The sequence below is a fragment of the Neomonachus schauinslandi genome, chromosome 2 (assembly GCF_002201575.2).
Source record: "Neomonachus schauinslandi chromosome 2, ASM220157v2, whole genome shotgun sequence".
Taxonomy (NCBI): domain Eukaryota; kingdom Metazoa; phylum Chordata; class Mammalia; order Carnivora; family Phocidae; genus Neomonachus; species Neomonachus schauinslandi.
Window position 1 is genome coordinate 15,681,081 of NC_058404.1, and position 21,747 is coordinate 15,702,827.

At 39.3% G+C, this 21,747-nt stretch overlaps 1 protein-coding gene across 2 annotated transcripts in view; it reads left to right on the forward strand.

Moving 5' to 3' along the window:
- The first annotated feature begins 357 nt into the window (after window positions 1–357).
- Window positions 358–21,747, forward strand: part of PRIMPOL (primase and DNA directed polymerase) — a 53,139-nt gene continuing 31,749 nt past the window's right edge. For both annotated transcript variants that reach the window (XM_021694139.1, XM_021694138.1), the window contains exons 1-8: window positions 358–555; window positions 1,435–1,490; window positions 1,869–1,933; window positions 4,378–4,456; window positions 6,044–6,282; window positions 13,603–13,700; window positions 14,803–14,932; window positions 20,315–20,462. In XM_021694139.1, coding sequence (XP_021549814.1) covers window positions 6,103–6,282; window positions 13,603–13,700; window positions 14,803–14,932; window positions 20,315–20,462 — 556 coding nt within the window. In that variant the 5' untranslated portion in view covers window positions 358–555; window positions 1,435–1,490; window positions 1,869–1,933; window positions 4,378–4,456; window positions 6,044–6,102. The remainder of the gene's footprint in view (window positions 556–1,434; window positions 1,491–1,868; window positions 1,934–4,377; window positions 4,457–6,043; window positions 6,283–13,602; window positions 13,701–14,802; window positions 14,933–20,314; window positions 20,463–21,747) is intronic.

Consider the following 21,747-nt stretch of genomic DNA (forward strand, 5'->3'; position numbering starts at 1 on the left):
CGGGAGGCCCCGCCCCCGCTAGCCCCGCCCCGGGCCCGCCCCCGCGCTCTCGCCCCGGGCCCGCCCCCGCGCTCTCGCCCCGGCGCTGACATGTCCCTCCAGCCCCAGCGCTCTCCCGCTCCCACCGCCCCTACGCCGCTGCCTCATAGGCCCGGCGCACTCCTCTCCCCGCCCCCGCCGCCCCATGCTGCTCCCTCAAAGGACGGCGCACTCCTCTCCCCGCCCCCCGTCGCCCCAGCCGCTCCCTCATAGGCCCTGCGCACTCTTCTCCCCGCCCCCGCTGCCCCTTGCCGCTCCCTCATAGGCCTGAGCGTCCCTTCCTGTCGGCACGCCCTCCCCGCGCTCTGGCCTCGTCCTTGCGCTTGGTTTGAAGACTGGTCCCGCCTGCAAGTGAGAACCCGCGGGTTTCCGCTGGCGGCGCGGGCTTCTGAAAGCAAAAGGAGGGACGCCTGAACGCCTCGCGAGGCCCAAGGAGCAGAGAGGAGGGAGTCAAAGGCGGGCCTGACGCCCACTCCGACCTCCAGGAGGAAGGGGAGCAGGCCGCGACCCGCGCTGGTAATCTCTACTTCTCCTCTGGTGCCTGAGGGCTTTCCTTGGCTCACCCCCAGTTCCCTACCCCTAAATCCTCCTTCCCTGCGCTACTGCTTCCCCGCCTGTTTTGGTTCACGAATACGTTCAGACCCTGATGCAAACAAGGAGTCGTTTTCGCAGAATATATCAACACAATCGAGCGCGAAATTCTGCATCAAACTTCAGGAGGTTCAGAACATCCTTCTAAGTCAGGGATTCCCACGTTAAGAACCAGCCTGCCCCCAACATTTCTGTCTATTCGGGTATAAATCAGGGGCCGTAGTGTGTCCATAAATAGACGTCGTTATATATATATTATATATACATATAGTATATATATATATGGCAGCCCTTTGTTGAGTGCTTAGTACATTTTTCGCAGCACATTTTCTTATTTTATCCTTTCAACAACTCCTGGAGGTAGGAATCCCAATCCCTGCACGGGTTTAAAAAAGTTAAGTCATTTGCTCTTGCTAAAAGAATTACCGGAGTTAGATTTGCATCCCAAGAACACTTGGGCCTTTCTTAATCCCTCCCAAATTGAGAGAGGACCAGTGTTTGGCAGGCCTTTTTCTGCTGCGGTAAAACTGAAGAATAGGACCCCCTCCAAACCCTACCCGTGGTTCAGCGTGCAGTTCTTCATAAGGAAGGTGCTAGTATGGTTGCACAGATCCTATCACCCCATTGTGATGCCCACACCCCTTCCTGTGCTAAACTCTCTTACTGAAATGATACTTCAGTTAAAGCAGCAGCAGTGGTTTTCTGTTTTCCTGTAAATTATACTAATTAGTGAAACTTTAACATAGTAAAAGGGTTGGCTAGAGGCGATGTCTTCTGACTGAATCCAGTAATTTCTTTTTACAGAGGTGGCCGACTTTGATCTGGGCCTCGAAGAGGGAGAGGCAAGTGAGGCATTCCAGGTAAGAGGAATATATATGCAAGAGGGTGATTGTAGTGGGCCAGGGACAGGATGTGGTCCTTATCATTCATTTGGTGAGATGCCTGAACAATAAGAAATAAAATGATTAAGTACTTTCGATTCTGGAGACTGTAAAGTGGTTTAGAATCTGCTCTAGATTTTCAAGGGAGTTTGGATTTCTTGAGGTAAGCCAAAGTGTGAATTGAGTGATGTTCTGAATCATTAATGAGTGTCGCTATGGAAAGTTACAAATCTGGTTTTAAGGGTGATTAGTCTGGCAGAGAGTTAGGCTATTTGGATGGGGGATCCAGTGGGGATGGTAGAAGGGGGGAACTGGAAAAGAACAATAGATCACTATATGTTTTTTTATCTCTTACAGGAGATTTCTGGGAAATTATGAGTTCTGTTCAAGCATTGAAAGGCAAAATGACCGAAGTGGAAAAGGTGAATGTGCTCATCTGGAATGTACTCTTATATAGCAGTAATACTATAAATAAATTTTAATCACATACTTTATTATGACTATTCTAGCAGTGGGAGAAATAGTACAAATGTATTCCAAGAGGCCATAAAGGGGATTATGTTAAGAAAACATTGCCAGGGGGCGCCTGGGTGGCTCAGTTGTTAAGCGTCTGCCTTTGGCTCAGGTCATGATCCCAGGACCCTGGGATCGAGCCCCACATGGGGCTTCCTGCTCGGCAGAAAGCCTGTTTCTCCCCCTCCCACTCCCCCTGCTTGTGTTCCTTCTCTCGCTGTATCTCTCTCTGTCAAATAAATAAATAAAATCTTAAAAAAAAAAAAAAGAAAGAAAACATTGCCAGGAGCGCCTGGGTGGCTCAGTTGGTTAAGCGTCTGCCTTCGGATCCGGTTGTGATCCCCAGGTCCTGGGATGGAGTCCCACATCGGGCTCTCCGCTCGGCCTGGAGTCTGCCTCTCCCTCTGTGATCTCTCTTGCTTTCACTCTCTCTCAAATAAATAAGTAAAATCTTTTTAAGAAAAAAAAAAAAATATTGCCAAATACCAGAGCATGACTAAATACTGGCACTGAACATATATGCCAGAAAGCACAAAATACTGATGAATCTGTTCTCAGGGCAGAGGAAAGAGGAGTTGACTTGTGATAGACAAAAGAGGAAAGAAGCTTTCCCTAGAGGCCAGGAATCATGAAGCATGTGCTGTCTATTCCAGCTGGTCCTGGGACTCAAGCCTTCAAGTGTCTGAGCTGGGCAAGTCTAGGCAAAACCTAGGGAAACCAGGGCTGCTGAGGTTGGCTGGCTGTGTCATCTCTCTTCCTCCTTCCCTCTGCCTCTTCTCCCACTACAGTTCCTCTAAAAGGACTAAGCCAGCCTTTTTTCTAGCCTGACCACCTTTAGTTGTAAAATCAGTATTGACCATGGTTAAACACAATGTTAAGAAATAACATTGTGGGCGGGGTGGGGGAGGGGGGCGCCTGGCTGGCTCAGTGGGTAGACCATGTGATTCTTGACCTTTTGGTCATGAGTTCAGGCCCCACATTGGGCATAGAGCTTAATTTAAAAAAAAAAGAAAGAAACTAACATTGTGGTGCAATGTGAAGAAATAAATAATAGAGCTCTTAAACCTATTATTTTAAAATACAACAAATATTTTTCTTTGGAACTTGGAAACTTACCAAAAATAGTTACGGCCCCTGTGTGAAAAGGGGTTTTTGATGTACAGTTACATAAACGTAAGACAGCAGTCCTTCCCTACCAGGAATTAAAAGCATTTCTAAAATGGTGACCTATTTCTTATCCCAGGGGGGAGGGATGAGGAATACGATAGTCCCAAACCAGAATGCCAGATGCCTTCCTTGTCTCCATTTCCTTTGCTTTTGTCATTCAACCCTCCTGCGCCAATAGTCCAGCCCCCAGTTGTCTTCTGACCCTCAACCCAGCTGTTAAAATTTTTGAACTGTGCAGAGAACTCATGAGAGCACAACGTATATTGAATTCCTCTTTTTCCTCTGTTGACATTGTGGTTTCTTCAGTCTGGTAAGTGTCAGACTGGTTTTCCATTGTGTCTCCATGACTTTCATGTATGGTGTACATAAAAAATATTGGATTTTTTTTTTTTTTTTTTTTTTTTACAAAATCAAAAGTTTTCCTGATGTCCGTGTCACTAAGTGTGAACATTCACATGGTTATTCTGTCAGTTACTGGCTAGGTACTAGAGCTACAAATCCTATCTAATTGCATTCTGTGTTTATTTTCTTCATTAAGTAATCAGTGGGCTTTATTTTTTATTTATTTATTTTTTTAAAGATTTTATTTATTTATTTGAGAGAGAGAGAATGAGAGAGAGCACATGAAAGTGGGGAGGGTCAGAGGGAGAAGCAGACTCCCCGCCAAGCAGGGAGCCTGATGCGGGACTCGATCCAGGGACTCTAGGATCATGACCTGAGCCGAAGGCAGTCGCTTAACCAACTGAGCCACCCAGGCGCCCCTCAGTGGGCTTTATTAAAAGTTAGTACATTTCATAGAAGAAAGTCAGTTTCTCACTTAGGTTGTCTAAATGTAAAGGATTTTTATCTGTATGCGAAGCAGATTAAAATAAACTGAATACTCAGAATCTAGCAATCTGGAGTCCTATGTCACTTTATATTGAAAAAAGCCATTTCATTAAAAATTATTCCAGCTCTTCAATCCAGTGAAATTGTATTCTGTTTCTAGGCATATCTGTTATGAAGTTTATATTGATACCTTTAGAATTATGTTTGTTTCTTGGTTTATAAAACAATTTTCATGTGGATCAGGTGTAACAATAATCTTTCTTAGGTCTGATATGTTTGAAGTCCAATGTGAAATCTAACAGTGTCATGATATTCTACCATCTCAGTCTTTTAGGATGAACCTGTTTTTCCTTCCCAGGAATATATCAGTTGCCAGTGAGTTTGTGTTGCAAAGTTTTCTGCAAAAATTCAAGAGAATATTTATCGACTCGATAAGCGTAAGTACTGGAAAGGCATTGCCAGAGGTAAATAGGAATATTTCCCTTGAAGGCTTTAGTACATGTTGTTATTTCACTTTAAAAAACTATTATATGTGTTTTCTACATAAATTATGATATTACTAATGAAGATGATACTAATGAAGAGGGAGACTACATCAGCTATCGATTTCTATATGAAAAACCAGACCAAAACTTCTTGGCTTAAGACAAGTTAATTTTTTCTTACAGTTCTATGGGTTGACTGGCCAGGTCTTTGGCAGATGTCACCTGAACTCACTCAGGCTTACTTAGGCATTGCATTCAGATGTCTGGATGATCCAAAACATCTGAACTCAATATATCTGAGAGTTAGTTGGTCTTGGCTGTTAGCTGGGGTAATTTGATTCTTCTCCTGATGTCCTTTTATCCTCTGTGGGACCAGAGTTCTAGCATGACAGTCTCAGGGCAGGACTCCCGACATAGCCAAATCCAGTGCAAAAGCACTTACTACACCTCGGTTTGCTTCACACTTGTTGATGCGGCATTGACCAAAGCAAGTCACATGGCCAAGTACAGAATCAGTGAGTGGGCTCAGATACCATCTCTTGATAGGAGGAATGGCAGAGATTTTGTGGCCATTACTTACCTACAATGCAAGCTTTTCTCCCCTTCTAAAAGGCGATCCTTTTTTTTTTTTGTAAGTAAACCAAAATCCCAAATCATAAAAGTATTTCCTGACCCCCTTACCCTGGCATGGCTAACATGGAAATATTGTGTGCAAACAAAAAACACATGTCATTAATAAACAAGGATTAAAAGACTGCTATTTCACATTGACTAATGACAAAAATACAGTCATTAAATGAACAGACACAGGTTAAAATGTGTTTATTCCTATCTTTAAACATGCTTATGATTAACATAAACCAAAACTAACCAATATTGCAGTTCGCATTTATACACTGAATTGTTCTCCCAACTAACTATCGTGTTGGGAGAAAAGAAGAGCAATGGATAGAAACAGAAGAAAGGGGAACTGCACAGTGGTGTCTAGAAATGAACTCTGTGCTAAGAAATAGCACAAGAGTGATGGCCAACGTAATAGCACTACTTGGGCAAGATAGATCGTGCTTGATGCAATAAAGTGGTTATAATAAAAACCATAATGATACAAAAACCACTTATGTTTACATGAGGCTTTGTAATTTACAAAACGTTTTCTTACGTCCTATCACATTTATCCTCATGATAATTACATAAAGTGTTCAGGATGACATTGATCCCCATTTTGCAGGTAAGGCTTAGGGTGCTTCTAAAATCATAGCACTGTTAGATGGAAGAGCCAAGATCTAAAGCTACCTGATAACTAGCCCCATTCTTACTTCACATTAAAACTTCATGCAAAACTATATATACACATATATATAGTACATATATACACATAGTATATATGTTATATAATATACATATATACATAGTACATATATACATAATATATATTATATATAAAGGCAGTTAAGGAAATAACCATTACGAAATGGGTTTTGAAGTTTTACCAAAAAAATATATTCTGAACAAAGAAATTGATGTCCTTGTTTGTTTTAGTACTAACTGACAGAAATCTTACATGGGATACAATTTACTTTCCCGTAACTTCTAAACCAATGGAGAGAAAATGGGAAGCAAGACTGAAGCAAATTGAAGAACGAGCATCTCGTTATGAGAGGAAACCATTGTCCTCAGTATACAGACCAAGATTGTCCAAGCCAGAAGAACCACCCTCCATTTGGAAACTATTCCTTCGGCAAACTCAGGCTTTTAATTTTGTTAAAAGCTGTAAAGAGGTAATTTTCTTGTCTCCTACTTTTTTTTTTTTTGTGAAGCTACTATAACTTAGGATTAAAAAAAAAAAAGTCTGTTGTTTGTCTTCATTTCAGTCCACATGATCTATCAAAAGAATTTAATTGTGATCTAAATATCACACTATTTTTTTTTAAGATTTATTTATTTGTCAGAGAGAGAGCACAAGCAGGGGGAGTGGCAGGCAGAGGGAGAAGCAGGCTCCCAGCTGAGCAAGGAGCCCGATACAGGACTCGATCCCAGGACCCTGGGATCATGACCTGAGCCAAAGGCAGACACTTAATGACTGAGCCACCCAGGTGTCCCTAAATATCACACTATTTACAGAAATTATTCCTATGAATTTTTGGCCATTTACTTAATAAATGAAAAAGAATGAGCTATGTAGTGACAATTAGTTTAAAAAATTTGTCATGATATTTTAAAAAGTTTTAATTGAAATATAGTTGACATAGTATATTAGTTTGAGGTGAACATAGTGATTCAACAATTATATACGTTACAAAATGCTCACCATGGTAAGTCTAATCACCATCTATCACCAAAGTTACTATAATATTATTGACTATATTCTCTATGCCATACTTTTCATCATCATGACTTATTTATTTTATAACTAGAAGATTATACTTCTTAATCCCCTTCACCTATTTCTCCTGTCTCTCCATCCCCTTTTGCTCAGGCAACCACCAGTTTGTTCTCTGTATTTATGAGTCTATTTCAGGTTTGTTTTGTTTTTAGATTCCACATATAAATGAAATCATGATTTTTGTTTTTCTCTAACTTATTTCACTTAGCATAATATCCTTTAGGTCCATCCATGTTGTTGTGAACAGGAAGACTTCATTCTTTTTTTTTATGGCTGAGTAATAATCTTTTGTGTATATATACTGCATCTTCTTTATCTTTATTTATCAATGGACACTTAGGTATCTTTCATAACTTGGCTATTACAAATAAACATAGGACATATACTTTTTTGAATTAGTGGTTTCATTTTCTTCAGGTAAATACTGAATTATTGGAATTACTGGATTGTATGGTAGTTTGATTTTTAATTTTTTTTGAGGAACCTCCATTCTGCTTTCCATAATGGCTGCACCAACTTACATTCCCACCAGTGGTGCATAAGTGTTCCCTTTTCTCCAAATCCTTACCAGCATTGTTATTTCTTGTCCTTTTTTTTTTTTTAGATTGATTTATTTTAGAGAGAGCAGGGTCGGGGAGGGGTAGAGAGAGAGGGAGAGAGAGAATCCTCAAGCAGACTTCCCCACTGAATGCTGAGCCTGACTCAGAGCTCCATCCCAGGACCCTGAGATCATGACCTGAGCTGAAATCAAGAGTCAGATGCTTAACCAACTGAGCCACCCAGGTGCCCCTATTTCTTGTCTTTTTGATACTAGCCATTCTGACTGGTGTGAGGTGGTATCTTATTTGATTTGATTTGATTTGATTTGCGTGTCCCTGATGATTAGTGATATTCAGCATTTCTTCGTGTGTCTGTTGGCCATCTGTATGTTTTACTTCTTCCTTACCAATTTGGATGCCTTTTTTCCCCCTTCTTTTTCTTGTCTGATTGCTGTGGTTAGGATTTCTACTACTATATTGAGTAGAAGTGGGAAGAATGGGCATCTTATCTTTTCCTCATCTTGGAGGAAAAGCTTTCAGCTTTTCATTACTGGGTATGATGTTGGCTGTGGGTTAGTCATTTATGGTCTTTTTATGTTGTGTTCGCTCTATATTCACTTTGTTGATAGTTTTATCATGATGTTAAATTTGGTCAAATGCTTTTTCTGCATCTATTGAGGTAGTCATCTGATCTTTATCCTTCATTTTATTAAAGTGTTGTATATGTTGATTTGTGGATATTGAACCATTCTTGCGTCCCTGGAATAAACCCTATTTGATCATGGTGAATGATCCTTTTAAAGTATTGTGTTAGGTTTGCTAATATTTTGTTGAAGATTTTTACATCTGTGCTCATCAGGGATAATGGTCTGTAATTTCCTTTTTTTTTTTTGTAGTGTCTTTGTCCGGTTTGGTTTGAGGGTAATGCTGGTGGCCTTGTGGAACAAATTCAGAAGCATTCCTAAAAAAAGAAAAAAAAATTCCTTTCTCTTGTATATTTTGGAATAGCTTGAGAACTCTTTATTAAATGTTTGGTAGAATTCACCTGTGTAGCCATCTGGTCCTGGACTTTTGTTTTTTGGGAATTTTTTGATTACTGATTGACTTTCATTACTAGTAATGCATCTGTACAGATATTCTGTTTCTTCCTGATTTCAGTCTTTATCCATTTCTTCTAGGCTGTCTAATTTGTTGGCATATATTTTCTTGTAGTAGTCTCTTATAAACCTTTGTATTTTTGTGGTGTCAGTTGTAACTTCTCTTTTATTTCTGATTTTATTTTTGAGTCTTTTTTATTCTTGGTGAGTCTGGCTATATTAATTTTGTTTATCTTTTCAAAGAAGCAGCTCTTAATTCCATTGAGCTTTTCTATTATCTTTTTAGTCTCTATTTCATTTATTTCCACTCTGATCTTTATTATTTCCTTCCTTCTAATTTTGGGCTTTGTTCTTGTTTTGCTAGTTCCTTTAGGTGTAAGTTTAGATTGCTTTTTTGAGATTTTTCTTATTTCTTGAAGTAGGACTGTATTGCTATAAATTTCCCTCTTAGAACTGCTTTTGCTGTGTTCCATAGATTTTGAACCGTTGTGTTTCCATTTTCTCTTGTGTCCAGGTATTTTTTTTATTTCCTCTTGAATTTCCCCATTGACTCCATTGACCCCATTGACGCATTGTTTAGTAACATGTTGTTTATTCTCCATGTGTTTGTGTTATTTACAGTTTTTTTCTTGTAATTGATTTCTAGTTTCATATTGTTGGAACAGATGCTTGATAGGATTTTAGTCCTTTTAAATTTATTGAGACTTGTTTGGTGGCCTAACATGTGATCTATCCTGGAGAATGTTCCATGTGCACTTTAAGAATATGTTTTCTTCTTTTGGGGATGAAATGTTCTGTATATATCTATTAAATGCATACGGTCTCATGTTATTCAAAGCCAGTGTTACTTTATTGATTTTCTGTCTGGATTATCTATCCATTGATGTAAGTGGGGTGTTAAATTACCCTACTATTATTGTATTACTGTCACTTTCTCCCTCTTTGTCTATTAATACTTGCTTTATATATTTAGGTGCTCCTATGTTGGGTGCATAGACATTTACAATTGTTGTATCCTCTTGTTAGATTGATCCCTTCATCACTATGTCATGCTATTCTTTTTTTTTTTTTTAAGATTTATTTATTTATTAGAGAGCACATGCAGGTGGGGGAGGGGCAGAGGGAGAGCATCTCAAGCAGACTCCCTGCTGAGTGCAGAGTCCGACAAGGGGCTCAATCCCAGGACCCTGAGATCATGACCTGAGCTGAAACCAAGTGTTGGATGCTCAACCGACTGAGCCACCCAGGAGCCCCTATGTCATGCCTTTCTTTGTCTCTTTTTACAGTGTTTAAGTCTAATTTGTCTGATATAAGTACTGCCTTTTTTTTTTTTTTTTCATTTTCATTTGCTTGGAATATCTTTTTTCCATTCATTTGCATGGAATATCTTATCCCTTCTTTTTCAGTCTATATGTCTTTCAGTCCGAAGTCTCTTGTGGGCAGCATATAGATGGGGTTGGTTTTTTATTCCATTTAGTCACGTTTTGTCATTTGACTGGAGCATTTAGTCCACTTAGTCCGTTTAAAAGTGATTATTGATAGATATGTACCTATTGCCATTTTGTTAGTTGTTTTCTGGTTTTGTAGTTCTCGTTTTTTCCTTCTTGCTATCTTTCCTTGTGATTGATGACTTTCTTTAGTGTTATACCTGGATTCCTCCCTCTTTATTTTTTGTGTATCTGTTCCAGGTTTTTGGCGTATAGTTACCACAAGGTTCATGTATAATATCTTACGTATATAGCAGTCTATAAATTTGGTGGTTGCTGATGTTCCAACACATTCTAAAAGTGCTACATTTTTACTTCCCATCTCCGTGTTTAAGTGTATGATGCTATATTTTACATCTATTTGTTTTATGTATCCCTTAACTAATTTTTGTAGATATTTTACTACTTTTGTCCTTTAACTTTCATACTTGCTTTATTAAGTGATTGATCTATTTTTACTATATGTTTTCTTTGATAAGTGAAATTTTTTCCTTTCATAATTTTCTTCTAGTTATGTTCTTTTCCACATTAAGAAGTCCTTTTAAAATTTGTTGGAAAGCCAATTTAGTCATGAAGAATTCTTCTAAATTTTATCTGTAAACTCTTTATCTCTCCTTCAATTCTGAACGGTAATCTTGTTGGGTAGAGTATTCTTGGACATAGGTTTATTTCTTTTCAGCACTTGAAATATATCATGCCACCCTCTTTTGACCTGCCTCGTTTTTGCTGAAAAAATCAGCTTACAATCTATGGGTGTTCCCTTGTATGTAACTAGTTGCTTTTCTCTTACTGCTTTGAAGAGTCTCTATCTTTTTATTTTGACGTTTAGTTATCATGTGTCTTGGTGTGTACCTCCTTGGGTTCATCTTGTTTGGGCTCTCTGTGCTTCTTGGAGCTGTTATATTTTTCCTTCCCCAGGTCAGGGAAGTTTTAGGCTATTATTGCTTCAAGTAAGTTTTCTGCCCCTTTATCTTTTCTCCTTCTGGGGCTCCTATAATGTGATTGTTAGTGCACTTGATGTTGTCCCAGAGGTTCCTTAACCTATGGTTATTTTATTCATTTCCTTTTCTTTTCAGTGTTCAGCTTGGATGCTTTCCAAAATCTGCATCCTCTAATCTGCTCTGATTTCCTCTAGTGTATTTTTCATTTCAGTTACTGTATTCTTCAGCTCTGATTCCTTCTCTTTTATATCTCCTATTTCTTTGTTGAAGTTCTCAAAGTACATCCACTCTTCTTTCAAGTCTGGTAAGCATCTTTATGACCATTACTTTGAACTGTCTGTCAGGTAGATTGCTTATCGCCATTTCTTTTTCCGAGGTTTTGTCTTATTCTTTTGTTGCAAACATAGTCCTCTGTCTCCTTATTTTGTCTGACTTTCTGTGTTTTTGTTTTTATGTATTAGGTAGGTCAGCTCTGTCTCCTGGTCTTCAGAGTAGTAGCTTTATGTGATAGGTGTCCTGGGGGCCCAGAAGCACAACCCCCACCGGTCACAGGAACCAGTCGCTATGGGGGCGTCCCCTTGTGACTGCATGTGACCTCCTGTCGTGCCCAGGCTGCGGCGGCTGCTTGTGCCCTGGTTGCTGGGCCTGGTCCTCAGCCTTCCTTGTCCGTCAGCAATGACTGTGGCCGTGCTCCTCTGGGCGCCCTGCTGGGCAGTCCTGGCCCCCAGGTCAGCGGACTCTAATGACTGGCTGTGACTACGTGGGCACACGGGTGGGAAGAGCTGGTCCCCAGTGCTGTCGGCCCTGAGGCCTGGCTGGCGCTGTTGCAGGTGCGTGGCGTGGCGGGCTAGAACCTGAGGCCTCTGGCTGAGAGGACTGGCCGCAGCCACCGCGGCTCCTCACCTGCCTGGGGCAGGACTCGCTTTGGGGGGGGGTGCCAGTACCAGCCGGGGCTGTCTGCTGGGTGTGGCCGGGTTGATGTTGCTTTTTGGGGGTGCTGGTCCCAGCCGAGGCTGTCTGCCAGCTATGGTGAGGCAAGAGCCACGCTGGATGAGTGCCTGTCAGGGCAGGCAGGTTAGATGGGGTCAGTCACCCAGGGAGCACTGAAATGGGGCAGGCAGACAGAGAGTCAGGACTGGCTCCCATCAGTGTCGGGCCAGCTAGGCAAAGGAGGGCAAGAAAAATGCCACCCACTAGTGCTTGCGTCTCCCGAGGGAGCTCCTACCCCTATCTTGGTTCCTCTGGCACTGGTCTTAAAATTAGTCAATAAATCTTCCTGTATATAATCCAGTTGCTTTTCAAACTGCTGCTTCTGTGTGCTGGGTCTCGGACCGAGTAATACAGTGTGTTGGCCCTGGAACAGTGGGGTCTGTCTGAGAGTTAAGTCCTGGTGATTTTCAACAACCAGACATATTAGGGAATGGGGACTTATTCTCAGTTCTCCTGCTGTAGGTCCCCAGGCCTGGGGGTGCCTGATGTGGGGCTTGATCCTCTTCCTCCTCAGGGAGGACTTCTACACCTGTGCTAACCGTCCTGCTTGTGGTTCTCCGTACCAGGTTTTGGTTCCTATTTTTGTTTTACCCCCTCCTACCCTTCTTGATGTTGCCCTGATTTTACGTCTTTAGCTGTGGAAGATCTGTTCTGCTGATCTCTGACTGTTTTCAGAGCAAGTTGCTTTACTTGTGGTGGTTACCTCAGTGTGTCCATGGGAGGTGAGCTCAGCATCCTCCTACTCAGCATATTTGTCCTACTCTCACATGATGACATTTATTTATTTATTTATTTATTTATTAAAGATTTTATTTATTTGACAGAGAGAGACACAGCGAGAGAGGGAACACATAATGACATTTAAAAGAAGCTGTGCTGGGGCGCCTGGGTGGCTCAGCAATTAAGCGTCTGCCTTTGGCTCAGGTCATGATCCCAGGGTCCTGGGATCGAGCTCCATGGCGGGCTCCCTGCTCAGCGGGGAGTCTGTCTCTCCCTCTCCTGCTCCCCCTGCTTGTGCTCTCTCTCTCTGTCAAATAAATAAGTTAAAAAAAAAAACTTAAAAAAAATAAACAAAAGAAGCTATGCTTAGAGGAAGAATGACCATATCCATGGACTGAAAAATAATAGAATGACTAGATTTAAGTGGAGAAGTACAACAATACCCACAGAAATATGAGGAAACGAATGAGTGGAGTATGAAATTTTTAAGGATGAAATGAGAAGGAGGGAAAATTGCACTTAGCGCAGAGTCTGCTTGAGAGTCTCTCTCCCTCTGCCCCTCCCCGTGATGCACGTGAGCTCTCTCTCTCTCTTTAAAATGAATACATCTTTAAAAGAAATAGTTCAATTTCATAAACTAGAAAGTGAAGCTATAATAGGAAGTCAAGCTGGAGTGATTGAAAAGTGATTTTTCTCCTTTTTTTTTCCCTTTTTGATCTGGATATTTGAATTGTTTCTGCCTTGAGCATGTATTACTTGAGTGAATAAAAATAAATATAATTAGATTTTAATTGGCATAGATGTAATAATTGTATTTCATTTTTTAGTAATAAAGATGTTCAAATTCCACTTTTCCAAAATTTGATAAAATTCTTCATGAACATTGCATAGCTACAGTTGATTTTGGATTTGTGCCTTATTAATTTTTTGATCTTCTAAAGGATGTTCATGTATTTGCTTTGGAATACAAAGTGGGCAATGGACAACGTATTTACCTGGTGACAACCTATGCTCAACTTTGGTTTTATTATAAATCCCGGTAAGTCTATAAAGGACAACACATTAAAGTTACATTTCCTTCATCTAGTAATGTTTGTGAAATTAATTCTGGCTGAATTAACTGTTGTAGATCTCCATCCCCCATTTGGCTACTCCTTTAATAGTAGAATTGAATTCTGGAGCTTCCTTGTCATGGCAACACTGCATGATCTTACCAGGTGCCGGGAGAAAAGTGTGCAGTTGTGTGTGTGTTTTGGGTTCCTGCGCATGTGATGACGCAATCCGCCATCACCTCTTGTTCAGATTACAAACCTTCTACTTCTGTAGGATGCCATCTGGACTTCACTTAGCACAGGTCATCATTTACTTACCAAAGCAGTATGTATTTTTATTAACCCATGTTAAAGTCTTAACTCTTGATCCACATGTGAGCATTTAAAGCTCTTTGAAGTCAGGTGATTCAGAATATGTTTTTAGTCAATTTTTAAAATACTGTTTTCTCGGGGCGCCTGGATGGCTCAGTCGGTTAAGCGTCTGCCCTCGGCTCAGGTCATGATCCCGGGGTCCTGGGATCGAGTCCCGCATCGGGCTCCTTGCTCTGCGGGAAGCCTCTTTCTCCCTCTCCCTCTGCTGTTCCCCCTGCTTGTGTTCCCTCTCTCTCTCTCTGTCAAATAAATAAATAAAATCTTTAAAAAAAAAAAATACTGTTTTCTTAATGAAAATACAAAACTTAAAAAATTCTCATTTATCAAATCCCAAGAATACATGTGTAGATCCTGAGATTTTGGTTCGAGAAAGAAAGTTCTTTTCTCAGACAAGATTCTTTCTATAATGACACCAAGAAAAAAGAAGGGTCATACAATGTCAAAATTCTGTGAATAAATAACAGCATGAAGTTGACCATATGTTCAAATTAAATACTGTTACAGAATATGATTGTTACATCTTCTTTGATGGAGCTCTTAATAATATGATCCCTAAACCCACAGAGAGCAGTTGTTCACTTTGCCATGTCTTCATTATGCCGTAGTTATAAGTCATTCAATCACAGTTAATGCAGTATCTTGAGATACAAGATCAACTGCCATGATTTTAAAAAGATATAAGATGTAAACCTAACAATCTTGCATTATTCAATTCAGAAAAAATCTCTTACACTGCTATGAAGTCATTCCTGAAAATGCTGTGTGCAAGCTTTATTTTGATTTGGAATTTAACAAACTTGCCAATCCAGAAGCTGATGGGAAAAAGATGGTTGCATTACTCATTGAGGTAAGTTACAAATTCAGGTTTTTCTCCTTATATCTGTATATCTCTTCATTCACTTATTCATTCATTCATTGAGTCCAGCCTATGTAATATTTGGGTTCTGTGTTTCACCACCTTTTTCTTCTCTTCCTTTTGACTTTTCGTTTCATAATATGACTTCTCTGAGTAAACTTCTCAAATGGTCAGAGGTTCAGTTTAGGTCCATATATATTGTAATATTAGTATATCTATTAAAAATGGACTTGAGAAAGGTAGCAGTTTGGAAACTTTGTTTTTAAATTATATATTAACTCTCTATTACAAGTAGCTGACTCTGGTAAAAGTTAGGCAAAGTAATTTTTACTGTAAAAATTGGTTACTGAGATGAATTTCAAGAAAACTTTGATTAAAAATTGTGTCCTAATTTTTGTCCTGGAAGGAATTTTGGAAATTATTCTGTCTTACACCATCATAAATGAGGAGACTACGGTCTAGAAAAACTTAACTCCTATTTCAGGTCCAATAGTATTGGTAAAACATGACCTAGATATACAGTTATTGTTTTTTTAACAAAGAGAAAAGACTGTAATTCTAGTATATGTTTTTGATTTAGCAGTGTCAACCAGGAAGTTACTAACAAAAGGTATAATATGGGCTTGTTCAACTAAAGTCTGTTAATATTTGTTTATAAAATCTTTTAAGATTTTATTACATTAAGTTTTACTAAACTTATATTGGCTATTGGGCTCGAAGTAGGTATTAACATTTATTGGTTAATTTTTCTTTTTTCCCTTTTAAAATTTTTTTAAAGTTTTTATTTTATTTTATTTATTATTTTGAGAGAGAAAGTGAGCAAGCGAGGGGAGGGGCAGAGGGAGAGAGAGAATCCCAAGCAGACCACGCTGAGCACGGAGCCCGACGTGGGCCTTGATCCCATGACCTGGAGATCATGACCTGGGCTGAAATCAAAAGTTGGATGCCTAACCCAACTGAGCCACCCAGGCACCCTTAGTTTTTTTTCTTTTTTTTTTTAGAGTGCATATGCGTGCCAAAATCAAGAGTCGTACGCCCACCTGACCGAGCCAATGAGGCGCCCCTTAATTTTTTTCTTTTAGATGTTAACTATAGATGACACATTTTATAACTTTAAAAATATATCTTAAAATGTTTTTGATGAAGAGTATCTGCTGATTATGTTGAATCACTCTTTTTTTAAAATTTTTTTGAAAAATGTATGCAAATACTTTTAAAAAGTCATGTAATGTTAGCTTTCTCTTGGCTTCCCCCTTCCCTTACTTAGGTTTATTTATTTATTTATTTATTTAAAAGATCTTATTTATTTATTTATTTATTTATTTATTTGACAGCGAGAGAGAGATAACGAGAGCAGGAACACAAGTAGTGGGAGTGGGAGAGGGAGAAGCAGGTTTCCTGCTGAGCAGGGAGCCCCATATGGGGCTCGATCCCAGGACCCTGAGATCATGACCCAAGCCGAAGGCAGACGCTTAACGACTGAGCCACCCAGGCGCCCCTAGGTTTATTTATTTATTATGAAGTATAGTTGACATCTAATATTTTATTAGTTTTAAGGGTATATTAACATAGTGATTTAACATTTATATACATTATATAAGATTCACCATGTTAAGTCTAGTTTCCATTTGTCACCATATAAGCTTGTAATATTAATGACTATATTCCCTATATTATTGTGCATACATCCTTGTAATTTATGTATTTTATAACGCAAGTTTCTATCTCTTAATCTGCTTCACCTATTTTGCCCATACTCCTACTTCCTCCACTCTGGCATCTGCAGCTTGTTCTCTGTATTTTTGAGTCTGTTTTGGTTTGTTTTGTTTGTTTTATTTTTTCGATTACAAAGATAAGTGAAACCATGTGATATTTGACTTTCCCTGTCTGACTTCACTTAGCATAATACCGGTGCTGGCAAATGGCAAAGTGTCATTCTTTTTTCATGGCTGAGTAATTTTATTGTGTATATATACCACATCTTCTTTTTCCATTCCTCTATCAGTGGATGCAGGTGTCTTCTGTATCTTGACTATTGGAAATAATGCTACAATGAACATAGGAATGCATGTGTCTCTTTGAATTAGTGCTGTTGTTTTCTTTGGGTAAATCCCCGGGAATGGAATTGGTGGACCGTTTGGTAGTTCTATTTTTCACTTTTTGAGAAATCTCCATACCGTTTTCCATAGAGGCTGCACCAATTTACATTCCCACCAACAGTGCACAAAGGTTCCCTTTTCTCTACATCCTTGCCAACACTTGTTATTTCTTGTCTTTTTGATACTAGCCATTCTGGCTTGTGTGAGGTAATACCTCATTGTGGTTTTCATTTGCATTTCCCTGATGATTAGTGATGTTGAGCATTTCTTCATTTGTCTCTTGGCCATCTGTATGTCTTCTTTGGAAAAAGGTCTGTTCTAGTCCTCTGCACATTTTAAAAGTCAGATTGGTTTTTTTGGTGTTGAGTTGTAGGAGTTCTTTATATATTTTGGATACTAATCCCTTATCAGATATATCATTTGTAAATATCTTCTCCCATTCAGTAGATTGTCTTTTTGTTTTGTTGATGGCTTCCTTCACTGTGCAAAAGCTTTTTAGTTTGATGTAGTCCCAGTTGTTTATTTTTGCTTTTGTTACCCTTACCTGAGGAGACAGATAAAAAAAAATAATGCTAAGACAAATATCCAAGAGATTCTTGCAGTCTGTTTTCTTCAAGGAATTTTATGGTTTCAGGTCTTCAGTTTAGGTCTTTAACCCATTTTGAGTTTATTTTTATATATGATGTACGAAAGTGAATTCTTTTGCATGTAGCTGTTCAGTTTTCCCAGCACTACTTATTAAAGACAACTGTCTTTTATCCATTGTATATTCTTTCCTTCTTTGTCATTGAATAACCGACCACTTAATTGTGGGTTTATTTCTGGGCGCTCTGTTCTGTTTCATTGATTTATGTGTGTACTTTTGCGTCAGTACCATACTGTTTTGATTACTATAGCTTTGTATTATAGTTTGAAACCTGGAAGTGTGATACCTCCAGCTCTGTTCTTTTTTCTTAAGATTGCTTTATCTAGTGGTGGTCTTTTTTAGCAATCTCTACACAACTGGGTTTACCTGCTGGGTATAGCAGGGGGAGGGGCAACGGGAGAGGGAATCTTAAGCAGAGCTGAGTGCTCCATCCCATGACCTTGAAATCAGACCTGAGCTAAACCAAGAGTGGGATGCTTAACTGTGTCACCCAGGTGCCCCTGGATTATTTTAGATAATATAATCTTCATACATATTTGCATGGAGATTAATTTCATTTATTGGTTACTTTGTATAACAAGTATGTAACCCAGTAAGTACTTTTCCTTTTGAGTCTCCATGTGAAGAGGCACATAAATTAGATTAACTCTTAACAGATGGTTAAGAAGTAACTGACTAATAATAGCTAGTGATAACATATCATCTTTTGAGTCAATGACTTAACTGACAAATTTTAGTAAGCCCCTTCTGCCAAATGGAATGGACTCTGGTGCTAGTGCATTTGTAAAACTATACTGACAGGTAACATTGCTCAAATAATCATATTTTTGACTTGTGGATTTTGTAGTTTTAATATTTAAATGTCTTAAATTTTTATTTGAAGTTTAACTTGGGAAAGTTAAATGATTAGGGTTGCTTTTCGTTTGTTTGCTTAACCTGCAGAGTCACTACATTTATTCTGTATAGCTCCGAAGTATAAAACTAGACTTTATTCATTTATCAAAAATGTTTCAGCCTCTAGTAAGTGTCGGTGTGTCTAGGCACTCAGGAGACCATGGTTTAGCCCACAGAGACCTAGCTTCTGCCTTCATAGAATTTATAGTCGACAGGAGGATAACAAATTAGGATAGGTTTAGTTACCATAATAAAAAAAAAAGTGACTTAAACAAGATAGAGATTTTTTTCTCCCTCATGTAGTGTCTGGGTATGGCTCCATTACATTAGAGACTAGGCTTGGTTGCTTTGTTATTTCCTGAGGTGTTGCCTTTATGTACATTGTCCAAATGGCTCACTATCACAATATCTGCTTTCCAGTCAGTAGTACATGGTGAAGGGACGGGCATGCCTCTCCCCTAGAAGAGTATAACTGAGAAGTCACCTGCTTTCCTTCTGTTCACATCCCATTGGCCTGAATGTAGTCTTGTGGCCACACATTACTGCCAGGGAGTCTGGGAAGTGTGGTCTTTATTCTGGATGGCCTTGTATCCAGGTAATCAGCATTCTACCTCCACAGAAGCAGGCGAGAACGGGTAGTGAGGGATAGCCTCTGTAATGGAGAGGAAACCGAAGTCAAAATAATCACACAAATGAACATAAAATTGTAGTTGTGTAAGAACTGTAACTGGGGACAGAGTATGAAGGGGGAGTTGATGTAGAGAGGGAAATTGAGGAGGCCTCTGAGGAAGTGAGAACTTACTAAAGAATACAGAGAGCGTGGGAGGGGTTGCTCTAATAATGTAAAAATGACATGAGTAAATACAAGTTATTATATTATATAACTGTTAGGTATCTAAATGCTTGGCAGTTTATAAGCATTTTGCTAATGTCAAGATAACCACGTATGGTACTTCTTAGTAACTTCCTTTTGCAAGTGGGAAGACTGAGGTTTCAGAAGTGACTTCTTTAGTGGCTGCACAGCTAATGCTTTTAAGCAGGTGCATATGCCAAGCACTGTGCTCACTCTTTACTCTCATCTTGTCATTTACTCCTAACAACAGTCCCAGAAGTTAGGTCGGGTTATGATCCCATTTTGCGATGGAGGAATGTAAGGTTTGGACTTGACCAAAGTCACAGAGCTGGTTAGTGGCAAAGCCAGTACTCAAACTAGATCTTTCTGATTTCACATCCTGTGCTCCTATCCCTGTGCTTGCTGCCTTCTTACAACGGGTAACTGCCTTCGCTGTCAGCAGCGTCCAGCCCCAGTATTCTTGGAGGTGGACTTCGGCTCAGTGTGTGTGAGGAACCTTCCGAAAACTAAAACTATGAAAAATGGAATCATGACTTTTTAACTCACAGATGATATTTAAAGAGATGCTTAAAAAGAAATATATTTATTGTGCTTAAAAAGAAATATATTTATTGTGATTTTAGAAGAGATTAATGTATAAGCTAAACTGTTAGAATTTTAGGAAGTCCTTTACTCCTGAGAGCCTAGGACTTTTTGAACATGTATGATAATTTAAATATGATGTCTATTTCTATACATCAGTAATTTGGTGAAGTTGTTACATAGTAAATATTCAGATAATAAAATAAAAAATGAGTTGGAGTTGTACCAAGATATTTGAATTTTCTCATGGAAAAATTTTTTTGAATTATTAATTACTTATATTTTACCTGTGTTTTTAGCATGTTTGTAAAGCACTTCAAGAGCTATACAGGGTTAATTGTTCAGCCGAAGATGTTTTCAACTTGGATTCCAGCACTGATGAAAAATTTAGCCGCCATCTAATATTTCAGCTCCATGATGTGGCATTTAAAGATAACATTCATGTTGGTAAGTATACTGTTTTTTAAAAAGTCATGGAATTCTGTTAAAATCCTCGTATTTTCCTGTTCCTCTTAAACTTTTGTAAGTATTTGTCGGGTTTTATGGTTATTAACCTGTCCTAAATAATGAGATGTGATTTTTCACATCTTCAGGATTTGCCTTTAGTTCTAGACCTACCTTCCTCTTCTAGACACATTTTAGATACATTAACTACTCAGGAGGTCCTTGGCATTAGCGACTCTTGCTAGAGATTTTGAGATGGCCATGCATTGCCTAGTACTGGTTTCTGCTCCAACAGGAGTCTTTTTGCACGAGAGGCCTAATTCAAGTCTCATCTGTGATGCCTCAGAGCTGTATTTCTGTCCTTCACTTCAGCCTTGCCTTAGCCTTAGCCTTTAGTCCATGAGGACTGGGGCTTGGGCTCCAAACCACATCTGGAGAGGCTTTTTTATTGTTTATTGCTCCAGGCCGAACCTCAGGACTGGGAAAATGTCTGCATATGTAAGCCTGAGAGTGTAATCAGAGTGTTTGTCTGGAACTGGACATTGAGAGATGCAGGCCCAGGTATAAAATGAAGTCAGTCTGAGGGGCAACAAGTAGGCGGAATGGAAACGCTGAAAAGCAAGGTCTAAACAGAAGCCCAAAGCCTGAGTGTTTATCAAAGCAGCAGTAGAGCAGAGTATTTCTAGGTCTAAATGGCAGATGATTAACTGAAGTTCCCGTGATAGGTAATTCATTTCAGAACTACATTTGTTTGATAGTTTCAGGGGTACCTAGGGGAAAAGGCATGAACATAGTCGCAAAAGGACTAGCATAGAAGTCAGGAACCTAATTACTAAATTAGACTAATGCTAGGTCGCAGTGACCCAGTATGCTGTGTATGAGGGGCTCCTATTAATCTCCCTATTTTGTGTTGTATAGTTGGATATTCCTTCCATCTTTCTTTCATCCCTTAGATATTGATAATTGTAGAATCTATCCTTGTCCCTCTGTTCACTCTATCCATAACCTTGATTATCATCCACTCTCAAGTCATCAACACATAGATGGTAATCAAAGCCTTAAGTCTTCGTCTTCAGCCAAGATTGCCCTCCTTGACCCATACAGCCAACTGCCTATTAAACGTTCCCACACAGATACTTCAAACTCAGCATTCCTAGACCAGATGCCTCATTTTCCCCCTAACCGTGTCCTTTCTCCTGTGATATGTATATCAGTGAGTAGTATCCATCATTTATCCAACTACCCAAGTGGAAATGTTGGTGTCATCTCTGAGCTCTATTTTCTCTCA